The sequence below is a fragment of the Dreissena polymorpha genome, chromosome 3 (genome assembly GCF_020536995.1).
Source record: "Dreissena polymorpha isolate Duluth1 chromosome 3, UMN_Dpol_1.0, whole genome shotgun sequence".
Lineage (NCBI taxonomy): Eukaryota > Metazoa > Mollusca > Bivalvia > Myida > Dreissenidae > Dreissena > Dreissena polymorpha.
In genome coordinates this window covers 55,005,214-55,018,594 of record NC_068357.1, presented here as the reverse complement: position 1 = coordinate 55,018,594, position 13,381 = coordinate 55,005,214, and the positions used below count along the sequence as shown (strand labels likewise).

Here is a 13,381-nt window from a genome sequence, read left to right as displayed (position 1 = left end):
ACCAGTGCACTGGTCGGTCGCTATGGAGATATTGGCAAGTGACAATTTACTCAACTCGATAGCATTTTTTTTGTTCATTTAACAATGGTCTTTATTGGCAGGTTGGACTGTACTCACAATCCACCTATCTATATCCCCTACATATAGAATCCACATATATGTGCCTCCCACCTTTACAATCACCCTATTCGTGCCCTTACAAATAAAATTGTCTTATCTCTGTTCCTACCTTGACAATCCCCCTATCAATGTTTTCTCCTCATACAACAAGGAGTTTCACTATTGATTTCCATTGTCACCAAATGCAACATATCTGCCTAAGTGGCGACAATTTTCTATAAATGACACCTTAATTATAGACACTTAAATTATATAATGTGCTAATTATAGACACTTAAATTATATAATGTGCTAATCTGCATTACACAAAATCTAATTTGGTACATTTTTGGAGAATATTAAGTCACAGACCTCCTTATTTGTACCCCCCCCCCCCGCCTAATATAGAATCAGCCTATCTCTGCCCCCTAGCTATACAATGCCCCAATCCATGCCTCAATACCTGAATGATGAGCTCCAGTGTGTCCAAGGCCACCATGCTGACCTCTGCAGCCAGGTTACCCTCAATGTGGGCATCTGCCTCCACATCTCTAGGCTTCGTGCTGGAAACATGAGCCACACTTACATGAGCAGGGAACCAAGGGGACGACAAAGCCCAATCCCTGTTACCGGGTTAAATGAAACTATTCATTTCTATATAGATCCAGAAATGTAAATAACTTTTTGTAAAATTAAGATGACATTGAAAGGAAGGAAAATAGCGAAATGGAGGAGAAATCACACCCTGCTTGAGTAACACATATATATAGGCTAATCAATATCCCCTTGGGGACTACCATTTTCAAACAGAGGTTAAAATAATGACATTCATGGCGTACAAGACTGGATAGTAATTTTAAACAAGATGTGTTTGTGAAACACTATGTCACCCCCCTTATATTTGACCTTTTACCTTGAAGGATGACATTGACCTTTCACCACTCAAAATGTGCAGCTCAATGAGATACAGATGCATGCCAAATATCAAGTTGCTATCTTCAATATTGCAAAAGTTATGGCCAATGTTAAAGTTTGATGCAAACAAACCAACAAACAAACCAACAAACCAACGGACAAGGAAAATACAATATGTCCCCCAATATAAACTGGGAAACATAAAAAGCAAATTTGACAACTGATACAACAGTATCCCTGTGCTAACCTGTCAAATTGTTCATGTGCGGGTCTCCACAGCACCTGCTCCTTCCTCCAGCGCAGCTTACTGCCATTGTCCATGGTTGACATAGGGTTCATAGTGGGTGGTGTACGGTCACCTGGAACAAGTACGTTTATCTTACAAACCCTTGATTGCTTAGATATGCATCTTGAAATGATTGCAGTTCCTGAGAAAATCAAATTTAACAAGAGGTCCGCGGACGGAGACATATGCCCCCCAAACAGGGCTTTGAACTAGTGACTCCAATTTCATTAGGGGTAATCTACTGTTCAACGCCAAAGCACATGACTTGTGAAGTATCAAGCAAATCAATCAATTTGTTGATAAGTTATTGATCGGAAACAATGTTTACACTGATTTTGACAGTGACCAGACCTCTGACCTAGTGATCCCAATTTCAATAGGGGTCATCTACTGTTCAAGGCCAACGTACATGTGAAGTATCAAGCCAATCAGTCAATTCGTTGATGGATTATTGATTGGAAATGATTTTAACACTTATTGTGACTGTGACCTTGACCTTTGACCAAGTGACTTTCATTAGGGTCATCTACTGTCCAAGGCCAATGCACATGTGAAGTATCTAGCAATTCTGTAGATGAGTTAGTGAACAGAAACTATTTTCAAACTTTTTGTGACAGTGACCTTTGAGGTAGTGACCAATTTCAATAGGGGTCATCTACTGTCCAAGGCCGATGCACATGTAAAGTATCAAGCCAATTGGTCAATTCATTGACAAGTTATTGATCGAAACCAACTGGTCTACTGACAGAAACACAGACGGACCAACAGACAGACCGACATCCAGCAAAACAATATACCCCCTCTTCTTCGTAGGGGGGCATAATTAAAGACCTTTCTAGCCAAAGTTGAGGTTTGAAGGCTTTATAACAATCCCTAAGATACTGATAAGCAGCGCACAGCTTAAAACCCGAAAAGACTGCAAGTTACTTGCAGACTGTTCTGGTTTTATACTGGTTGCATACAGCCATTTAAACTTTGATTCTGAACGGGTAAGGATTAAGAGACTTCTTAAAGGATAAATATGTTCTGGCAGGATGTAACATGATCATGTTAAAGTAGACCTTTCACTGGAAACTTTCAAATTTGAAATACAATCAGTTTTAAAGACATGGACATTTTTTTTAGTTGAAAGCAGTATTCCTGGCTATGTCACAAACATGACTTATAACCCTGAATTGCTTTGTCAGCTTTGGTAAAGGGCAAAAAAACTTGGGAATGACTGGATCACTTTGGATGAAGCACACTATTGCACATCTACACTTTATGGTATTGATGTACCGAAATGTTCTATTTAATTTGCCTAGGAATGCACTTTAAGTATCCACAACAATGTATACTATTTTATGCTACTATCAGAAAATTGGCTGTGTTCAAGGGCACATAACTAAAAAACTTGTGGGTTCATTGAACATGAAACGTGTCTTCCATATTTATACTTAATGGTGATACAATATTTTATTTTGGGAAAACTGGAATAAATGCATGTACATAGTAACCTTACAGATTAGCCTGTGCAGTCCAAGAAAACACTTTTACCCTAGACTGGATTTTTTTACTTAAAAGATTTCAAACTTTCTTTAAACAAAAAAATACCATAAAAGCAGAAAGCATTGTCCCAGAGTAGCCTATGTAGTCCGCATATGAAATGAAGTCCCATTTTCACAGAGCAGGGCTCAATCATATCATAGACTTTGATAGGAGCAACAACAGAAAGCTGTCAAATTACAAAAGCCCACCAGTGAGATTTGTCATTGAGCTCAGGTTAGCGCTCTGTCGACGTCGCATCATCTCTGCGCGGGCGTTGCCCCCGCCCAAGAGGGCCTCTTCCAGGCGGGATTTCATGTCCACACTTTTCTTCATGGTTTGCTGGGAAAACTGAGCCATGCTCTTCTTTCCCTGTGAAATCAGGCAGAAAGCTTTGTGAAGGAAGAATATGCTCATCTTTTGAGTGAGATCCAGCAGAAAGCTTTGTGAAGGAACAATATGCTCATCTTTTGAGTGAGATCAATTAGAAATGAGCCTGGCTCTAGGAAAACAGGGGATTAATACGTGTGCGTACAATGTCGTCCCACATAAGACTGTGAGGACTGCACAGGCTAATTTGGGACAGTACTTTATGCACATGCATTAAGCCCCATTTCCCCACTGCAAGGCTCAAATTTAATCACAGAGCGCAAATAAGCAAAGCACATCTGAACAACATACAGTACACACAATACATGTAAACAAAACAGTAAATACAATGTACATTAAAAGCTTTCCGGGGAAAATAACAAGAATTTCAAAAGTAAAACTTGGAACAGGCTCCATTATATATAGATTGAGACAGTGTCTTAGGAACGTTTTATGTTAACTTTGATTGAAGATTTTCTGTCACATTTTCCATTTCAAGTAGAAGTACACAAACCAAATTGGTTATGAAGCAAACTTTCAATCTTTACAAAAACTCAATCTGTTCACAGGAAATTGTAGCTTGTTTGACATTTATTAGAATTGTTTAGAAGGTCTTTCAATGAGAATTATAACTGTTAGTACTCTTGCATAACTTAACAGCAAAGTGAATATATAATTCTTTTGCCAACGTTATTGTTTCTATTTTGAAAAACAAACAACACTATTATTATCTTTTTATGAAGAAAAGATTTCTAATTTCAGAAATGTTTTTATAAAATGTTGCAAACATTTTTAAAGAAGAGAGAGAAATGATTTGGAATATTGTTTAAAAAAATCTGTATTAGTTAATACGGCAAACATAGATAATTCCGCTAAAATCACTTATGTTATGATTTAATTAAATGAATACTCATTGGTAATCAAATTCAAATGTCTGTACATCATTGATATCATAAAAACACAACTGCAAAAAAAAATCAATGTAACATGTACAACTGACAAACAAACACAAATATTGCTGAAAATGGAAAGTTCAACATTGACAAAAAGTCAGCAATCAAAATGCTAAGTAACAAGAACTCAGTTAATTCAACCAATCAAATGCAAGCATGCTATTTGCTGCATGACGGGCAAAGTACCTGCTGATTGGCTGAATCATCCTTACTGTTGGATCGAATGAGCATTCCAGTGCCTTTGAGAAAATCTTGAGAATTCTTCTTAAACCCTTCCCAGAGGTCACTTTTCGAGAGTGACTTTGGGAGGCTCGCGCTTTTTAAACGGGAGAGCGTGTTTGACGAGCTATCTTTCCAGTCCTCCAAAGTTTCTTGGGACTCAGTCATGTGGGACATTACGGCCAAGTTTTGCTTAGTCCAACTGGCCTGAAGTCGCAATAGAAACAAAACTCTTGATTTACTGAGAACTTTGAATTGTCATCATCATCATCATCATCATCATCATCATCATCATCATCAACACAATTAATGCAATAACTAAATAATTACTAATATGACTGTTGCTTGTTAAGAATAATATTAGTTCAACATTTCACACTCTGTTGCACTCAGTACATGCACAGGCATCTGTTATTTTTGTCAATTTTGCTAAAATGCAGTATGAAATGAATTTTTAGCGCACACGCAAACACACTCGGTTTTTGTATTTAAATGCCTTTGATATATTTAGACATTTATTAAGCCACACAAACAGCTATTCAGACCCTTCTTGTCTTAATTAATTTATTTGAAATTGTCAAAAAAAATTAGATCTTAATTCCAATTCAATAAGGGCAGGTAGATTTTATTTTTCTTTACAGAAATTTCAAAATGATCATATTTAAAATAAGTAAACAATTGCAATATTGTATGAATTTAAAGTCTCAATGTCCATTCATGTTTACTTTATTAAATTATTATACAGTTGAACAAAGCTTTTTTGAGCAGAAATTATTTGAATCACAAAAGATATATTGGAACTTGGAATGAGGGATGAACAGATGATGTAAAATTATCATCTACTAATAATGTATTAAAACCAACTCTACCTGTCAAGAACACATTCGACAATTAACTATACATTTGTATTAGTAAAATACAATTTCCATTCCAATTTTGAACTATTTTTGACAGCCCCCAAAAAGCGGTATTCAAATGTAAAAAAGTTTCTGCTTTAATAATTGTAAAAAGAATGAAATAACAGAATAATGTACTGAAGTTACTGTTATACCATTTATATGGAATGTTAATATTGAATATATGATAGGGGAACTGACTCTGACTACACAGTGTACTGCATAATATATTTTATTTTGAAATAAAATTAGAGATAAAGTAAATGTATGAATGTTTAGAATGATACATTGCATTTAATGGAACAAAACTGTTAATTTACAACAACTTACTGATAATCCTTAGAGGTTATGTATCATTTTATAACTTTGTTTACAAAAAATGGGTCACCTACACTTGGATTTTTCTCAGGATAATGTTGTTAAACATGTTAAGCATTTCCATATCCCGTTAAAAAGAAATATTTGTATGATATGTTAAAAACCACTTCTTACAATTTACACGACCCAGTGCAAAATGTAATATTCTACAATAAAGAGTGTCTAGGTATAGCATTTTAATAAAAGTGAAAAATTAAAAATCTTCTTCTAGATAAAATATTACCCCTAAAGTAACTATAAAGCTCTCATATTATTGAAAAGAATGTTAAATACTACCCTAACACACTATATTCTAATAGGTATATGTGACCAAAACAATAGATCTTGGTGAAAAATATGTTGCTACAAATCATTAAGTGATATTATTCCTCAAAACAAGCTTGTAAGAATTAACATAAGCCTGTGCTTAAATTTCAAGCTTAATAAATTTCCTGTACAAAAACATAAGCAAAGATTCCAATTAAAAATGAATGTTTCAAATTAAATTTTTTGTGTTTTTCAATAAAAAATATTTGATTTGTGTGCTTTTTATCTAGATGCATATGTTCAGGGCAATAACAGGATCCCAATAAAGCAAACAAGTAGAGTTCAGTAGTACCTCTTACAAGAGCTGTACGAGGACAGCACGCTTGACTATTCGAGTGAGAGGGGGGTATAATGTGGGGTGGGGGAATTTATTAGATGATGTTAAAAAAAATGGGGGGGGGGGGGTAGGGGGGTATAATGTGGGGTGTGGTAAATTATTAGATGATGTTTAAAAAAAAATTGGGGGGGAGGTCTGGGGGGGGGAGGGATTCTGGGTAGGGGCGTGGGGAATTGTTTGGGTGGAATCCATTGTGGTATTCAGGTAAGTGTTGTTTTGTCAAAGTAATAATAAAATGTGATCATAAATAAAGAAGTTATGGCAATTTAAGCAAAATGTTCAATTATCTAAGTGTAAAAGGGGCCATAATTATGTAAAAATGCTTGATAAAGTGGTCTGCTCTTGTTTTTAGGTTGGGGTCATGTTGGTAAACAAGTATGCAACAGTCATATAAAAGCAATATGTCAAAGGATATAGGAAATATTTGGGGTAGTACGCAAACTTTAACATAGATTTATCAATAATATGCATATTCTAAGTATAAAAGGGGCCATAATTATGACAAAATGCTTGATAGAGTTGTCTGCTTTTGTTTATAGGTTGGGGGTCATGATGGTTAACAAGTATGCAAAATATGAAAGCAATATGTCAAGGGACATTGAAAATAGTTGGGGTAGTACGCAAACTTAAACATTTGCTGCATATTCTAAGTGGAAAAGGGGCCATAATTATGACAAAATGCTTGATAGAGTTGTCTGCTCTTGTTTATAGGTTGGGGTCATGTTGGTAAACAAGTATGCAAAATATGAAAGCAATATGTCAAGGGACAAAGAAAATATTTGGGGTAGTACAAAAACTATAACATTTGCACGCTAACGCAGACGCTGGGGTGAGTAGGATAGCTCCACTATATATATATTTCATATATAATAGTCGGGCTAAAAATAAGTGTTGACACTCATGAATCCTATACACACCAAAGTGAAAATAATTTTTCTGGTTAAAATAAGCTCTACTTGAGCAGACTTATTGAAAGACAATAAAAAAGGAGGAGGGTTGAAATTTAACTGCACCAACTACCTATATGACACTGGAATGCTCTATTGCCACCAACAGAAATACATAACAAAATATATATTGCATACAATGCAAAGAAAAGTGTAAGATGCCAACAACTTGAAAGCATTTCAAAGTCAAAGCTGTAGATGATATAGGAATTAAAGAATCCTTATAAAAAATTGCATTTCCCCACAATGGGCTGGGTTTTCTACTTCTGTTTATTACATTAATAAGGCTTTGAGAAAAGACATTTCAAACATTATGCATTTAGTTTGAAAATTACAGATTGCAAATTATACAAGAAAATTAAATTCTACAGTTTCCACTTTGAAATTGGCTAGATCTGTTAACTTGTAAGTGAAAGGAGTTTGCTATGAAAGAACATTCTAATATATCAATTATGTACAGAATTGCACCAGCCAGTTGCTTTGATAAAAGCATTTTAACTTTAATATGCATTTTATGTGACCCTCATTCTGGGAAAACTGGGATTAATGCAGGTGAGTACAATAAAGTGTCATACAAGGCAGTCTGCACAGGCTAATTAGGGACATCAATATCCGCTGACATTGGATTTTCATTTAGAAGGAACCATTTTTTTATATTCATAAGCGGAAAGTGTCATCCCAGATTAGCCTATGCAGACTGCACAGGCTAATCTGGGATGACACTTTTTACACATGCATTAAGCCCAGATTTCCCAAAAAGGGGCTCATATTATGACATATAGAAAGATCAATATTTATTCAAATTACCAAATACATAAGTTATGTAATAAGTATTTTTAATGCTCGAGTTAACTCTGATGAAATTATTATTTTTTAAATGTAAACAAATCCATCCATAGTAGCAGAATTATGTTCTTATCTATCTTTCTAAGTTCATTTGGAGCCAAAAAGCTGTGCAATCGTTCACAGAAGACATTTGGAGCCAACAAAGCTGTGCAATCGTTCACAGAAGACAACAGTTATTGACCTAGTTACAGAGCTAGCTCACATGTGATGTGCTTTCTGAAATCATGTTTTGCCAGGTACTTTTAAATGTACAGGTGCTGAAAAGTTCATGCAGTTAAGTGTTTTTGAATGGCAGCATAATACTAAAGAAGTTTGCTGTTTCAAGACAAACAATTAATTCAGATTTTTGCCTCTTGTTATAAACTCAGGCATTATGCTGATGGTTAGGATAAAAACTTGACAAAACTGACATTCAATTACAATAAATTGGGAAGCGAGATTGACTTAGGGCAGCTTAAGAGTACTACATCCTGCTTCCAACGCTTTATTTATTGTACGAAATATTTTACAAAATTATCATTGATTTTTATTTATGTGGCTTTAAGCCCTGTTTTCCAAGAGAACTGCTCATATTTATTCTCAATGTTCAAAATGGTATGGTCCGACTCAGTTCAATATTCATAGTCATGTGGCTAACCACGAAGAATGTGTCCATACAAGACAACAATAAATTTAGGAAAAATGAAGGCAAAACAGCAAAATGAGGATATATATATATATATGATAAGTTAATGTATCAAAAGCTGCACATCCATAAGATCATCAAGCCTTCCACTAGGAATGTGATATACAGGGCTTTTTTCTTGATTCGAGGTAAGGGAGTGGCCTTTCATTTAGAGTAAAAAATTATCAACAAAACTGAATAAGTGGAAGAAATTTTCCAAAGTAAGTTTGCAATTTGGGGAATATTGCATCATTTTATTTTTTAAGAAATTCCCTTTCTAAAGAAGGTAAAAAAGCCCTGGATATAGCACATGCAAGAGGATAGATCTAGGGCCTTGGAAATATGGGTGTTCAGGACTGGATATCAAATACCCTATGTTTCATTTTTTACTTTTCAAGCTCCTAAATAAAAATTCTTAATCAATAACAAGAGCAGAAAAACAAGCTGCACCTAAAAAGTATTTTTCCTGGCTGGAATTTCATCTGCTGTTTTTGGTTTTTGAGAAAGAATACATGCCTTGCTCTGGGATAAATAGGTTCAATGCATGCGCATTAAGTGTTGTTCCAGTTTAGTCTGAACAGTCTGCAAAGGATTATCAGGGACAACACTTTCCCAGTTTAGTCTGAACAGTCTGCAAAGGATTATCAGGGACAACACTTTCCACAGTTTAGTCTGAACAGTCTGCAAAGGATTATCAGGGACAACACTTTCCCAGTTTAGTCTGAACCGTCTGCAAAGGATTATCAGGGACAACACTTTCCACAGTTTAGTCTGAACAGTCTGCAAAGGATTATCAGGGACAACACTTTCCACAGTTTAGTCTGAACAGTCTGCAAAGGATTATCAGGGACAACACTTTCCCAGTTTAGTCTGAACAGTCTGCAAAGGATTATCAGGGACAACACTTTCCCAGTTTAGTCTGAACAGTCTGCAAAGGATTATCAGGGACAACACTTTCCCAGTTTAGTCTGAACAGTCTGCAAAGGATTATCAGGGACAACACTTTCCACAGTTTAGTCTGAACAGTCTGCAAAGGATTATCAGGGACAACACTTTCCACAGTTTAGTCTGAACAGTCTGCAAAGGATTATCAGGGACAACACTTTCCACAGTTTAGTCTGAACAGTCTGCAAAGGATTATCAGGGACAACACTTTCCCAGTTTAGTCTGAACAGTCTGCAAAGGATTATCAGGGACAACACTTTCCCAGTTTAGTCTGAACAGTCTGCAAAGGATTATCAGGGACAACACTTTCCCAGTTTAGTCTGAACAGTCTGCAAAGGATTATCAGGGACAACACTTTCCACAGTTTAGTCTGAACAGTCTGCAAAGGATTATCAGGGACAACACTTTCCCAGTTTAGTCTGAACAGTCTGCAAAGGATTATCAGGGACAACACTTTCCACAGTTTAGTCTGAACAGTCTGCAAAGGATTATCAGGGACAACACTTTCCACAGTTTAGTCTGAACAGTCTGCAAAGGATTATCAGGGACAACACTTTCCCAGTTTAGTCTGAACAGTCTGCAAAGGATTATCAGGGACAACACTTTCCCAGTTTAGTCTGAACAGTCTGCAAAGGATTATCAGGGACAACACTTTCCCAGTTTAGTCTGAACAGTCTGCAAAGGATTATCAGGGACAACACTTTCCACAGTTTAGTCTGAACAGTCTGCAAAGGATTATCAGGGACAACACTTTCCACAGTTTAGTCTGAACAGTCTGCAAAGGATTATCAGGGACAACACTTTCCCAGTTTAGTCTGAACAGTCTGCAAAGGATTATCAGGGACAACACTATCCCAGTTTAGTCTGAACAGTCTGCAAAGGATTATCAGGGACAACACTATCCCAGTTTAGTCTGAACAGTCTGCAAAGGATTATCAGGGACAACACTTTCCCAGTTTAGTCTGAACAGTCTGCAAAGGATTATCAGGGACAACACTTTCCGCTTTAATGGAATTTTTGCGTAAAAGGAAGAGTCTAGGATAAAAGAGTTTTCTCAGACTCCACAGGCTAATCTGTGAGGTAACTATGGACATGCATCTAAGCAAAGCATCCAATTAAGCCGCAAAGTGTTGTCCCTGACAGTCTAATCTGAGACGACACTTGACGCACATGAATTAAGCCAGCATTTTCCCAGAGCCAGGCACAACTATTGAAATAACAGTACTTTTATAGACCAGTTTGTTTGTTTAAAAACATCACGGCAACATGTTTGTTTAGTAAAGGCTCCATAAAAACGCCTAGAGAAAGGCCTGGTACACATAGGCTGTTATTCAGACATGCTATGTTAATATGTAAGTAAACAAATGACTAGAAAATAAAACAAATATTAAACATGAAGACAGCCTTTTTTGGGTTAAAACTGAAATAAAAGCTCAAAGCACTGCGAGCACTTAAAAGTCATAAGATCTAAAATATTTAAAAGTCATGTTCCTAAAATAATAATATAATATTAGTAAGAAAGAAGAATTTCAAAACCTAAAATTATAGTTCATTAATTTATAAAAAAAACTAAATAAAAACAATATATCATAACATGTGCAATATTTCAAACTATTCAATAGACACCATTAAATAGACAATATCAAAAGCAAGAAGTTTACGCACAATTTAAAGTTTAATAAATTCCTCTATGAGGCATAACATGTAAATCAAAAAAGAATATGCATCATTTAAACTGTAAATTTAATGTTTAGAATCAGTAAAACCTCAATCAATATTGACAATTGACAATAAAAAAATGGACACAAAAGAATACAGTGCCTTGGTCTGGATAAATGGGGTTCAATGCATGCGGGAAAAGTGTCATCCCAGATTAGCCGGTGCAGTCTGCACATACTAATATAGAACGATACTTTCTGTTAACCTGGATTTATGTTGAGAAGAGACTTGCTTTAAACCAAACCTTGTATACAAGCGCATAGTGTCATTCCTGATAAGCCTGCGCTGACTGCACAGGCTTATCAGGCAACATCCTTAACGCACAAGCATTGAGCATAGTTTTCACAAAACATGACTCATATGTACTCTGAAAATAAAAGGAAATGAGAAAGAAATCTTACTCGATACTCGAAGTTGGAGACAGCAAAGTAGACAATCTCCAGAATGCAGTTGAGTCGGTTGATTGGGATGTCCGCCCACCAGTGGCGGAGCAGGGACTTGTCAACGTTCTTCAGCACCCAGAGGAAGCAGATCAACAGGTTACGGGTGTCCTCAGCATTCAGTTGGCACTTCCGGATCTATCCATAGCGAAAGGAGTGAGCACTTGTTATTATTTCAATCTATGGGAAAATTACTAGTTGACAAACACATAAGAACATTGGGGTGTCCTACGCATTATATCAACATGAGACACGCTATGGGCAACAGGGCTTAATGCATGTGTGTAAAGTGTTTTATCCCATTTTCAACGCGACATGGACGGTATAACTGCTGATGGAATATACTAGCCTGTATTCAACCTTGTGAGATATACCTGTCGCATGCACGGACTACATTTTACTTTACCACTGAATGATTTTTCATAAGAAAAAAAGTCGAGAAAACTTTAGCTTCAAAATTATACGACATTCAACCTTTAATCTAGTCATATGACATAATTTTTCGCCATCCGTGTAATGAATCAGCTGATTGATGGCATCATAAAATGACATACATACTTATTGCGTCATTTCCCCCCCAAAAAATTTGACTATTTATTTTAAACGCTACTTATTTCACATGTACATGTACTGTATATCGACATATTTGAATTGTCAATTTATCACATTTTCCTTATTTTGTGCAATGTGCATTGTTAATAATCCATGTATATACTTTTGACATTTAAGAATGTACAACAAACCATACAAATATCGCACAATTCATAAATAATCTGCAATATTTGCTTTCCGATTTAATTCACGTTTGGCATAGAGCTGTGTAAAGTATAAGATGGTATAAATGGCACCACACTGGAATTCGGAACGTCCCTTTTTGTACACGGGTATTATCCACTCATTTATCTGTTGTGTAATGGAATGTTTTCCATTCTTTGTGTATTTATATAGATCTATTAAATTATTTTCTTGTACAATAAGGGCATTTACCATAGACAAATAAAACATTGTGCAAGTTTAAACATAATTATGTTTGTATGCAGAAATCTGCAAATGCAACCGAGTTTACCAACGGCTATTATTTGATAAACTGCTCCGGTTCATTTTAACAGCAGTAATGTAGAGAACATGACGTAGCGTGTGACAAATAAGAAGGTTTATTGAGTTCATAAACTCATTTGAATATAGTGATAGGATGGCATAAGGGTCTTTATACAACTATGCTAAAATAATTATTAAAGACCCTAGATGCAAAATTGTCAATTATTGAATTAAATGGATTATTAGATGGATTTTGAAGGATAATTAAAGGTAAGATACTAGTTCGAATGTGCTTTGGTTTTTGTTTGTACTTTTGTCGTTCCCTGTTCTCGGGGAAATGATTTTAACATGGGCGCCATTGATGCATTGGATCACACACGGCATACCCATAACATTATATATATAAACAAGGGACAAAATTGTCACAAAACCAGGTTTTCATTGTGAAAAAAAAATCTGATAAAGGGAGAAAACTCAAACTGAACTTTTGAAATGACCAA

The 13,381-nt window shown here is 35.7% G+C and overlaps 1 protein-coding gene across 2 annotated transcripts in view; it reads right to left on the bottom strand.

Annotated features, from left to right (window-relative positions):
• LOC127874196 (dedicator of cytokinesis protein 7-like) overlaps positions 1-13,381 on the bottom strand; it is a 126,937-nt gene that overhangs the window by 21,951 nt on the left and 91,605 nt on the right. The window contains exons 29-33 of one of the 2 annotated variants that reach the window (XM_052418404.1): positions 11,805-11,981; positions 4,333-4,572; positions 3,037-3,196; positions 1,262-1,373; positions 563-662 (exon numbers count right to left, since the gene is read on the bottom strand). In XM_052418404.1, the coding sequence (XP_052274364.1) occupies positions 563-662; positions 1,262-1,373; positions 3,037-3,196; positions 4,333-4,572; positions 11,805-11,981 (789 nt within the window). The remainder of the gene's footprint in view (positions 1-562; positions 663-1,261; positions 1,374-3,036; positions 3,197-4,332; positions 4,573-11,804; positions 11,982-13,381) is intronic. The other variant, XM_052418405.1, reaches the window with a different exon arrangement.